At 36.4% G+C, this 12,600-nt stretch overlaps 1 protein-coding gene across 8 annotated transcripts in view; it reads right to left on the reverse strand.

The window, feature by feature from the left end:
* Positions 1-12,600, reverse strand: part of LOC310635864 (protein SSUH2 homolog) — a 54,746-nt gene that overhangs the window by 14,992 nt on the left and 27,154 nt on the right. For 3 of the 8 annotated variants that reach the window (XM_083355190.1, XM_083355194.1, XM_083355192.1), the window contains exons 3-9: positions 8,546-8,611; positions 8,009-8,110; positions 6,877-6,937; positions 5,855-5,984; positions 4,866-4,926; positions 3,930-4,054; positions 469-531 (exon numbers count right to left, since the gene is read on the reverse strand). In XM_083355190.1, the coding sequence (XP_083211316.1) occupies positions 469-531; positions 3,930-4,054; positions 4,866-4,926; positions 5,855-5,984; positions 6,877-6,937; positions 8,009-8,110; positions 8,546-8,611 (608 nt within the window). Of the gene's footprint in view, positions 1-468; positions 532-3,929; positions 4,055-4,865; positions 4,927-5,854; positions 5,985-6,876; positions 6,938-8,008; positions 8,111-8,545; positions 8,682-8,810; positions 9,180-12,600 lie in introns of those variants that run through there. The other 5 variants (XM_083355195.1, XM_083355196.1, XM_083355191.1 and 2 more) reach the window with 5 other exon arrangements.

A 12,600-nucleotide genomic window follows, 5' to 3' on the forward strand; every position in this document is an offset into this window, starting at 1 on the left:
AGTCAATGGGGAAGCCAGATTCATTTAACAACCATGTTACTAGCTTAACAACTGCAGTGATTCACTTAACAACTGTGGCAAGGAAGATCATAAAATGGGGGGGGGAAACTCACTTAACAACTGTCTTGCTTAGCAGTGGAAATATTGGGCACAATTATGAGTGTATCAGGGGGAGTATATTCAGATGAATTGAACCCACTCCCATTACAAGATGGACACTTTTTTATATTTGAAAAAATGCAGAACAATTTAAATGTATTCATTTAAGAACAATAATAATAACAAGTGGCTAAGTTCCATGTTATTTGGGGTGGTTTACAATAAAAGCCATCAAACTTTTATTTGTGTCATCTATTTGCCCATATTTGGGGTGATCTTTCTCATGCAGTTCTTCTTCTCCTAATTTCTGCACAGAAGGAAGCACTGACATCTGATAAGAATATTGTAATGTTTCTTGCACTGACTTACTGTGCCTTTTCCTTGACATGATTGGCATGTAATTGCACCACGGCCATTGCAATTTTGACAATTCTGAAAGTAAAGCAAAGGACGCATAAGCGAACCATTGGAAAGACTCTGTTGACAGGATAGCCCTACTTCACTGGAGAATTGCTATGCCCAAGCCTTAATTTTATTATTTTTTTCTTAAAATAACAATAAAGGTAAAGGTAAAGGTTCCCCCGCACATGCGTGCTAGTCGTTTCCAACTCTAGGGGCCGGTGCTCATCTCCATTTCAAAGCCAAAGAGCCAGTGCTTGTCCGAGGATGTCTCCGTGGTCATGTGGCCGGCATGACTAGACGCCAAAGGCGCACGGAATGCTGTTACCTTCCCACCGTAGTGGTCCCTATTTTTCTACTTGCATTTTTACATGCTTTCGAACTGCTAGGTTGGCAGAAGCTGGGACAAGTAACAGGAGCTCACTCTGTTACATGGCACTCGGGATTCAACCCGCCAAACTGCTAACCTTCTGATTGACAATTTCAGCGTCCTAAGCCACTGAGCCACCGCGTTCCTAAAATAACAATAGTCCTCAGCAAAAGGATAATAGTTTCCTGCCCATAATTATTTTTCTTTGACATCCATATGTTTAATCCATTTTATCATGCCTTAGGCTTCCTCCAACTATATATTTCCAACTATGAATCCACAAATATCAAATGTTCTATGGGAGACTTGTGAATATCTATACCAAAGAAGATAAAAATCTCACAAAGTGGTTTCAGAAGGCAATTGCCCCTTGAACTGAGTAGGAATTTTCCTACTGAGAAATCATAATTTCTACTTAAAATCCCAGACTACATACTAATTGAATTCCCTCAAGGCTATTAAAAGCAATGAAATGTTATATGGTTCATATGGAAACATGTTTATTTTTTTTTCTAATTTCACAATTTGTACAAGAGTTCAAAAGACAGCATTTAAAACCCTGTAGTCACTTACTGTACTTTACTTGGAATTTATTTGGATTTACTTTTGATTAGATTTAAGTAGGTATAACAACTTATCTTTAAAAGGTTTAACTTATCTTTAAAATTAGTATCTTATATAAGTCCTATTGTTTTTTCTTCAAACTCACACAGAAATAAATTACCCATGTATACTGCTGTCAAACCTTCAAGTGCTCTGAATTCAACCATGTTTCTTCATTTTTCAGTTGCCAGAGCATTGGGAGACAGGAGATGCATTCTTATAGTTTAGTCAAAACAATAACTTTCTTGTGGGAACCAAGGTCAAGGAGCTTTAAAGTTTGGCAGGCAGGAGCTTTCGTTAGGAAGCCCGCCAAAGGTGTTAATTGAGGATTGTGATTTATGACACACCAAGGGGTGGGGAGTTCAACTTTTACTTTGTAACCTTTTTTGGGGGGGTAATTTTCAGTCTTTGTTTCACCTATGTTTGTGCTGATATTATGTAACCATTAAAAGTGTTCTTTGAGGAAAGCAATTGCCTCAGGGTTCTTATTTCTACTGGTCTCATTTATTGGAACCATGACATTAAACCAAGCCTGAAAGTTACCACACACACCCCCAAAAAAGGTTACAAAGTAAAAGTTGAACATAACATATTGCATTGTATTAATGTCAGAAGCACTGAGGTGCTTCCAGGTTGACAGGATTAGCTGGTGACATCACCGTTGCCCAGATGTATGCCCAGGTAGGAGTTCCTTTCATGTCCCCGGCAGGAGCTGGAATGAAGGAGGAGAGCTCACCCCATCCCACAGCAGCACTCAGGTCTCGAACACAGGCTTGCTACTTGTCAACCCAGCATTCTACCCAGCCACCATGCTCACAATCCATATATAAAAAGAACTTTTTATATATGTATAGTGGTATGTGGGAATGACCTTGAGAGAGAGGAGGAGGGTGTCAGACTCGTGAGATAGTCAGACAAAAAGCACAGCAAGGAATATCAGCTCTGTCTTTATTGTAAGGTTACATTAACAGAATCTTGCAAGTCTGAAAGTACTTTTTTTTCTTTGTCACCTTTACAGTCCAAGAAACTAGGGAGGGTTCCTTCTGAGACATTTGCCACACCCATATTCCTTCTCTGGGCTCAACTGCTTCTTATCTGACTATTGCCTAGTCAGGCGTAGGCAACCTTGGCTCTTTTATGACTCATGGACTTCAACTCCCAGAATTCCTGAGCCAGCATGGCTCAGCTTGGAAACCTCTCCCTTTCCCCTCAGCATGGCTGGCTCAGGAATTCTTGGAGTTGAAGTCCACAAGTCATAAAGGAGCCAAGGTTGCCTACCCCTGGACTAGTCTGTGGCTCTTCCTCTTCTCTTCTGAGATCATTCCCACATTTTGTTACAATATGTAATCAAATCCCATTTTTATGACAATTTTCCTGCTTTTAACTAAAATGCATAAGAAACACTATATAGAATCATAAGTGCGGAAGAACCCTGGAGGTCTTCTAAAAATATAAATAATAAATATGTTATAATTATTTAATATGTATAAACCAGAAGTTTCCCTTGCCAAATACAAATACTATTTTTAAACTTTATATACTAAAATTACTATCTTAGATTTTCAAACAGTTCAAAACTATTTTTGCTACAATGATCAGAGAGCAGAACATCAAGTGCCACATTAGAGATGGTAAGTCATTTCACAGTAACCATTTTTAAAAAAAATTCAAATAATCAAATGGATAAGGATGAGTCAGGGAAACACAATTTGATTTCACTTCCTATAACAAGATCCATTAATGGCCTGTAACATATTTTTGTACCTCCGTCCACCCACCATGCCTTTTTCAGAGGCTTCTAGACTGATTGGAAAACTATTTCTGTTTACTTTTTACTAGTTTTTGTAGAATAGTCTGAAATATATGTCCTGAATTTGAATATGTATTTTGGATTCCATTTTCCTCATGTATTGCTTACATAATGAATCAACTTAAGCTCATTGTGACCTGATAATACACAATCGGATGGCATTTTATTGTAATCTATTTCTTATTGTATTTCTAATCTACCCAATTATCTGATAAGCTTTAACATTCTTCTGCTTGTCTACTTTCTTTAACAGCCTGCCAACAAAACCATTTCAACAGTAATTTTATATTCTAGGAGTAATTACTTAGAAGATTGCACATTTCTAAGACTACTTTAAAAATGGCAGTAATCAGTTAAACAATAACTTGCCATGAACAAATAGCCCAACAAATATATTTTCTAGAGCTGTTTTTAGGAGCCCTTTAAATTTAGAAGTTGTTCACCAAGTACAGTTTTTTTCAAACTTGGCCTGCTGGCTGGAGAATTCTGGGAGTTGAAGTCCACACATCTTTAAGTTGCCATGTTTGAAAAAACACTGTTCTGGTGGGCCACGTATTCACAAAGCTGTCTTGGTTGACTTATTGAATAGACTTTAGAAAAGCAGCATACAACTGTAATTCTAACAAGAGTAAGAAATATTTGTTTTACCCCCAGGGAATATGAGTGGGGCACTGGGATATGCATTTCACAGTCTGTAAACAAGGGAGGTGGATCCACAGGGATTTCCCAGGGGGTGGGCTGAGGTACAACATCAGCTGAGTCCACAAATCCACCTGGAAGACAAACACACAGACCCTCCTCAGTCAATCATGGAACTAAATAACAAAACAGCACGATTGTGAATTGTATTCCTTTATGTATTTTGGCCTCAAAGTAGACAAACACGTACCTACAACTATACTGCTTTAATAGTGTTCCATTAAGCAGTACAGATTTTTTTTAAAAAAAATATTGAATAATATGCCGTGTATAAGTACTGTAGTGATTTTTAAAAACACAGTTAAAAAAGACACTGCCCACAGCCACTCTATGAGGGAGATGAGCAGTCTCTAAATATGATATATAAAAATAAATAAAATCAATTTTCCCAGGATCCCTTCGACAACCTCAAGATATTTGGCGGTATGATGTCTTTCCAATTTTCTGTACCCACATCATGAAATCCAACAGCAGATCCTGTTAATTAAGAAAATCTATCTAATAGGACACAGGAAGCATAGTTTTTCTGCCATGGTAGTTGTCCTTTGGAACACCCAACCACCCGAGACCAGATTAGCCTTCACGCTAACCCAGCCATCGGAGTCAGGAAGTCAGTGGAGCCCATGTAATGTATTATTATTTTGAAGGAGTTACCCCTGGTGGACTTTATTTTTTTTCCTATTTGATGACATTCATTTTGGTATTTTAATTTTAATATATTTATTTTGTTTTTAAACTTATTATTGCCATGATTCCATTAAATGTTAATGTTAGAGTGTAACCAATAGTATGACTACTTGGAAAAGTATCTTGAAAGGTTCAAAATGGTAATCCCTTGCAAAGGAATTTATTCTGGAAATTTTCCCTCATTCCCCAGTTACTCACCATAATAGCATTCACTAGCCAAGTGTGTGTCTCTACTTTCAGTGAAAGTCTCTAACCGATACTGAGAACAGAAAACAGCAAATAATCCATTAACCTGAAACGGAAGTCTTAATTCTTTGAACAGAAGTGGGCATCCTTGAAAAGCAGACTGGCTTATGATGTGGAAATCCCAGCCAACAATTAGCAGAATCTGGCTCTGTACTTTGTCTTGAGAAATTCTAAAACCCAGACCTAATGCTTTGAAATGAAGCAATTACTGCTTTATTTTTAATTCCAGTGAGTGTAAACTACTTTCATTCACCATGAAATAACTGCCCCCATACAGTTAAGTTGTTAGAAGTTTGAGGTCAAACTTATTTACAGATATTTATTTTGGAATCTTAACTCGCATATCTACATATACCAATAGATGCCCATGGATGAGACTTTCCAGAAATATACAGTATAATGTAGAGTATGGGTGTTCAACCTTGGCAATTTTAAAATTGTGGACTAGAACCCCCAGAATTCAATGGCTGGCTGGGGAATTCTGGGAGTTGAACTCCACAAGTCTTAAAGTTGCCAAGTTGGGACACCCCTAATCTAATGATAGCATGACAAGTTCATTGACTTGATTACAGGAATGTGTACATATTGAATCCAAAGCCCAATGGCACCACACTTCTTGGAGCCTCCTTAAAGAAACTGCATCTTTCTCTGTGTATGCACTGTAGCCAAACAATTGCATGAAAATAAGCATTTGAGTTCAGATGGTCCCTGCAGGATGTGACCAGATGTTTCCATGTAGATGAAGACATATTTTTGAATAATATTTCATAAATACAAAATGGCAAACTTGAAAGTATAACAAGGGGTGATGTTAGGAAACCTAGATATTTAGCACCTTGAATGGAATCAGTCTAAGAGTTATTTTGCTGAAGCTCAGGCCAGGCTTCCTACAGTTCAGTCCTCAAAACATGTCATTCCCAAGATACAACTATGGTACATACTCTGTATGTGTTGAGAGGAGTTAGCTTCTGTACTTTTAAATGCTTTGCAGGGGCAGTCCTATAGCAAAACTTTGTTGCTGTGTACTGGAGAAATGCATCTTTAATCTCTTGTTCAGAGGTGAGGAGACTGCTGAGGAAAAAAAATAGAAAATACACTACTTCATTTCGGGTTGAAATAATTATTAGAAAACTATATCCTGATTTTCTGAGACCTCAAAATTATTGTATGTAATGAAGCAATAACTACTATTCTGCAAACATTTCTATTTCCACCAATTTATTTCCTTCACCTAGAGCAGGGGTAGGCAACCTTGGCTCTTTTATGACTCGTGGACTTCAACTCCCAGAATTCCTGAGGCAGCATGGCTCAGCTTGGAAACCTCTCCCTTTTCCCTCAATGTGGCTAGCTCAGGAATTCTGGGAGTTGAAGTCCATGACTCATAAAAAAGCCAAGGTTGCCTACCCCTGACCTAGAGAATCATAGGTCAACCTGTGAACTGTGAACTGGATGGAATTGTTTTGAAAAAATAATTGGGTTTACTCTATCTGCTGGTATGAATAGTCAGCATCTGGGATCATAGTATCTGAAAAAGTAATTCCTATAATATGCACTAATCTACTGTCCACTAAAATAATTTTAGGATGCCTGCTTAGAGTGTTTCTTCTAAGCTAAGTAGAATAGACTAGATTGTGAGGGGTCCTTGGTGCTCTGTGAGCTGGGTTGCTTTCTTGCAGATGTTTTGATTACTCAAATTAGGTAAATGCTTAGCACTGATGATGTTACCTAGTTTGGGTAATGAAATATCTGAAAGAAAACAACCAAGCTCAGAGAGCACCAAAGATTCTTCATTTCAATCTGAGCTACAAATATTCTCCTTTATTGAGACCAGACTCTTCAATTCTTATGCCTTGGTTTCAGAAACAAGACTTTTGCCCTCTTGTACAGGAAAGGATACCACTGTTTCTTCAAAATAATAATTTCAGTAAAACAGTAAAACAGAGTTAGTCAAATAATATCATACTTTGAATCACTGAGATGTTGAGGTGGCTGTTGACCAAGTAAATCAGACAAAGATTTGCTTCCTGCAATGCAAGAGGACATAATAATAAATAACACAGGAATTTTTTTCCTTTTTACATCCATTCCAAGATAATATAAGTTGTTTAAGCCACTGCATACTGTTCAGGAATTAAATCTTGCAAATACAGTTCATTGTGTTTAACCAATGGTATGCTGACTGACAATTCCAGAATTGTAGACAGCCAGAAATAATTATCCATGCAAAATGGTGCTGAAACATATTTTAGGTCCAGAAGATACTGGTTGCACAGGGTGAAGCCTCCTTAATTCAGAGGTATGACGAGGAGAAGGTAGATTTGTAAGATTTTGTTGTTATAGAAAATTACAGTAAAAGTCATATTAGTTTCTAGGTTGCTTCTCTCTTTGATTAGTTTCCATCCATTACTTCTTGTCCTGTCTTCAGGTGCTTTGGAGAATAGCTTGACTCTCTTCTTTGTGGCAACCCCTGAGATATTGGAATACTGCTATCATGTCACCCCTAGTCCTTCTTTTCATTCAACTAGACATACCCAAGCAACCATTCTTTATATGTTTTAGCCTCCATTCCCCTAATCATCTTTCTTGCTCTTCTCTGTACTCTTTGTAGAGTCTCAACATCTTTTTACATCATGGTGCCCAAAACTGGATGCAGTATTCTAAGTGTGGCCTTACCGAGGTGTTGTAAATTGGCATTAACACTTTATGTGATCTTGATTCTCTCTGTCTGTTAATGCAGCTTAGCACTGTGTTGGCTTTTTTGGCAGCTGCAGCACACTGCTGACTCATATTTAAGTGATTGTCCACTAGGACTCCAAGATCCCTCTCACAGTTACTACTATGGAGCAAGGTACCCCCTATACTGTACCTGTGCATTTGGTTTTTCTTGCCTAAATGTAGCACCTTACTTTTTTCACCATTTAATTTCATTTTGTTAGATAGTGCCCAATGTGTCATCTGCAAATTTGATGACTTCTTATTGTTATTTACTAGTAGTAGTAGTAGTAGTAGTAAAAGAAGAAAAAGAAAGAAGAAAAGAAAGGACAATAGAGTTGATTTAGTGGATGAGTCAAGTGTGTGTAAAAAATTTTACCTACCATTCTTTCCTGAACTTTGTTTTTCATCTATTGATCCATTTTTAATCAGTTCATAAGGAGGTGCAGAAGCTCCTTCAAAAAGAGATGAATGACTAGACGTCTCTACAACAGAGAAAGGTATTATAGAAAGAAACACAAGTAAAATCCTTCCCACTTGTTCTTGATGAGCAGCCATGGAATGAGGCAACTGATCATATATGCTGAACACAAGCCATTTAGAGCTCTGAAAGTTATCACGAATATATTGAAAGTTCTAGGAAATAAACTGACAGTCAGTGAAAGCACTGATCTATCTATGTAATGTAGCATCATCCCATAACCAAGCATATACAAAAATTCTGCTACAACATTCTGAACAGAGAAAAATTTCAAAAGTACTTTTAAGACAGCCCCAGAGAGCATTATGATTATTCAGCAGGTATATAATAGGTATGTGTTTCCATAGTCAAAGCTATTTCTTTCAAAAATGGACATAGCAAATATACCAATCTAATCTGGACTTAGCTACCCATAGGCAGGCTACAGCCTGGTCCTTACCTAAAATATGTTCAGTCCCAGATTCAGAATCCTTTCTCCTTACAACAGGAATCTCCTCCATCTTAACTGAATTAAAACATAACTTAGTATTCCAAATTTTACCAGCTCCAGCACCAGTTCAAGACATCAACAATTTCTGAATAACAGATGAAAACAACAAGTCGATATATACTATCTTTGTTTTATTTCATAGAAATCTTTCCAAACTTCCAGAAGTGCAGAAGAAAAATAGCCATGCTATTCTGCAAGTATGATACTCACGTACCTTATCTTCCAATTGGGCCATGGAAGACAACTCATCTCATTTCATCTCATTTTAGGCCATCTCGTGAACAAGATATCCCATCACATCAAATATGTGACACCCTGTTTCAGATTTTATGGTGGTCATTGTTACAAGGAGAAAGACAGTGCAAATAATAGCAGTAGCTCTTCTACTTTCTTTATTTTAATTCCCAGAGAAACTTTCAGTCTTTATCTGCTGTCTGCCTTTTGTTTTTGTACGGCCAACCTAGCAGCACTCTGACACACTAAACGCCACTCCTGAATTTAGGTCTAAGCAATTCATAAGCAAAAGAAGGTTGAATTTAAGCTCTCTCCTCAGATATCTAGCATGCCTGCTGTACTCTAAGCATTCTAACTACCCTCTACGGTGTATGGAATATTCCACGTATACTCTTCATGTAAAGGAATCTGAAGCTCAAATAACATCAGTAAATTTGCTATTGCTAAATCAAAATGTTTTGAAAGGCCAAGGGAAGAGCAAATATGTAAACCTAATGCCACCACCTTCTTTTGACATTGGAAGTTGCAACATTTGCGTAAGAGGACTGCATTAGAGAAACTTTCTGAATTATATATGTGAAGTTACACCTTGTAGTTGTAGCAGAGAATAAGTCTGAGCAAGAGGAACAAACCTGCAATTGTTTGAAGTGTATTGTGCAACAAAGCAAGAATGTTGTCCTGTGAGACTTGGCATAATACTAAGGCTCTTGTACAGAAATATCTTTAAAAGATTTCATCTCATTGTCAGAAGGATCAAACCTTATTCATCTATTCATTTCCAAGCCGAGAATTTAATAAAAATCACCACACAATCAGTGGAGAGTCAAAAGAAATATGTTTATTCAATCAAAAGTTGCGATTGCTCTATCATCATAAATTCTTCTTCCTGTGCAATCCTTCCTTCTTTTCATATTTTGCTAAAATAGAAGTTTCCTTATCTTAGAGTTACAGGAAACTTCCTTATTTATTCTGAAACAGATGCCTCTTCATGTAGACCTAAAACAATGGGGATTTTGTCTTTCCTATACACATGTTTTTCTATACATAAGATATAAGTTTTCCTTTATGTGAGTTTTGCTACGTGGTGTACTCATTTGTTTATATTGGCAGGAACCAGCATTACTGTCTTCTCTTTACAATATTTCCTTATTGTAAAAATGTAAGAAAAATATCCCAGCTTCCCCATAGACAGTTGCTAAATTCTGTGAGAGTTTCATACATGCAATTTAATCTAGTTGAGTAGAAGCAGCCAACAGATATTACAAGATTTTCTGTTATAAGAATGTACTATACTCGATTTACAACAGGAAATATGTTTGAAATCTCTCACTTTTACTTTTGAATTAACTGTTGTGCATCAATACTTCAGGAAATTGGGAGTTTATTTCACTTTTTATAGTTACATAAAGAAAAAGAAGCGTACAAATTAAATTAGTTTGATCATCCATGTAGGAGAAAAAAGAAGGTACTTTCTAAATTGCTACATAAGTCCAAGCAACTTCAAACAGCCAAATAAAAAAGTGAGGCTACCCCTTGCTTGAAAAGAAGAAAAATCTAAATTCTGGAGCCTGCTATATTAGGATAATAACAGTAGGAGAATATTTCAAACATTCACAATCGTGGATGGAAAATTATCTCCCCAAATAGCATCTTTGGAGACAGAAATAAATTATAACTGTGGTGGCTTATGAATTAGGACTAGATGAGTAGCAAAAATATTCACACACATTAATTCCACTGTTACTTTTCCTTAAACAATTAAAGATGGATCAATTAAATGTCAATCTTTTAAAAATACAATTCCTATGATTTAGGACTCCTTAGCTAATCAGTTGCCAGAATATACTTGTGGATGTAGGTATCTTCTTCAGATGGTATGGTTCAGTAATTATTTATTCATGACCAAAAAAGGCCCAAATACCTGATTACAAATATAATCTGGTATTTGGTATTAAATAAAATTTGGTATTAAATAAAACAGTTTAGAAATAGCATATTTGATAAATATTACATAAAACACTCAAAACTTCAAATTATTGATGTGCTACATTGCTTTTATACCCATTTTATGGCCATTGTAAAAATCTGGCTGTTGCATCTGAAATTTCAGGATTATCATCTTTAAATCAAATCTCAATGTATTCTAAAGTATCTCTTCTTGATTTAATTTTAAAATAGGCCCAATAACATTCTGCCAAAGATTTATAAAATTCATAATACAATAAAATGTGACCCACTGTCCCCATTACAGGGGGGAAATGTTTCAGATATGGCAGTTTTTAAAAATATACCATAAAGCATATTTGATAGCAATACATTTAATCTGACTTTCCAAAAGACTAGTATATATGTACTTAAATATATACTATTAAGATATTTAGAGAGCTGCAAAGAATATCTGTAATTAATTCTAAAAATTACAGCTGAGCACAGAACTTTGCCATTAATTTCTGTACTGAATTATTCCATAATATTTGTTTAATACAATATCAAGACTTCTATTTCCCACATTCATTAATTTTACCATTAGCCTTCACTTTATGGGATAGAGAACAATGATAAAGTAAGGCTGACTTTATTAGTTTGGCCGATAAATCTCATGATAAATCTGCAATGAAAGTACGGATCCTTGTTATTCTTGATGGTTGTTGATCCTAAAAAGAGCCTCAGAATTTTTCCTCTTTATTTCTGTTTCTAGAGGAAATGAGAAAAATGCTACAATTTTTGACCACTGACATTAAGTAGCATTAGGAGGTTCTGGAGACTAGTTTTGCAGTGACATATGGTCTATTGGGTATTGGATTTGGTTCAAAAATAACAGATACTGTAAAATGGCAACTTAATACATAGGTTTAAGCCTGTTGATTGAATAAGGTGTTTAGTTATTTCCATCATTGCTTATTACACATAGCCATAAAGTGTGTTCAGCTGGATCCAGAAAATTGCATTTTCCTCTACACTGAATAATTCTACATTAAAGGATGCTCTAATGAGTCCTGTTCTGAGAAAAAAAATCATTGGAACCAGAAGATCTAATTAATTATACATCAAAAGTTAACACTGGCAAGCGTCCAGTGGCTAATCAGATGAGAACAGATTTCCTGGATGCAATTCATTTATGTTCTAGGACTGATGTTGGCCCTGACATTATCTTGGTCACTCTGTTGTATGATATTGCCAGGAGAGAATTAGGGAACTATAAACTTATTGATTCTCCTGAATCTCTGAGCAGTTTTCAAAACTATCGATAATAGCATCCTTCTGGAGAAGATGTCTAAATTAGGTGCAGGCAAAACAGTCTGTTTGTGATTCTTCCCATAATTAGATAGCCATCTCCAGAAACTGACACTGGGAAGTGTTTTTCTGTATGGATTTGCAAGGTTTCCCTTTATTATCACCATTGTTCAACATCTCAGAGAAGAGGCTTCTCTGAGACTCTGGAAAGAATGCAGAGAAAAGCAATAAGAAGGATTAGGGGGCTGAAGGCTAAACATACATATGAATAAGAGTTACAGGAATTAGGTATGTCTAGTCTAGTGAAAAGAAGATCTAGAGGAGACATCATAGTAGTGTTCCAATATTTGAGGGGCTCCTACAAAGATGAGGAGATCAAACTATTTTTCAAAGCACCAAGAGGCAAGACAAGAAACAGTGGATGGAAACTAACCAAGGAGACAAGCAACCTAGAACTAAGAAGAAATTTCAGGAATAGCTTGCCTTCAGAAGTTGTGGGTGTTCTGTCACTGGGGGCTTTCAAACAGAGACTGGAC

Source organism: Vipera ursinii (assembly GCF_947247035.1).
Source record: "Vipera ursinii genome assembly, chromosome: 2".
Taxonomy (NCBI): Eukaryota; Metazoa; Chordata; class Lepidosauria; order Squamata; family Viperidae; genus Vipera; species Vipera ursinii.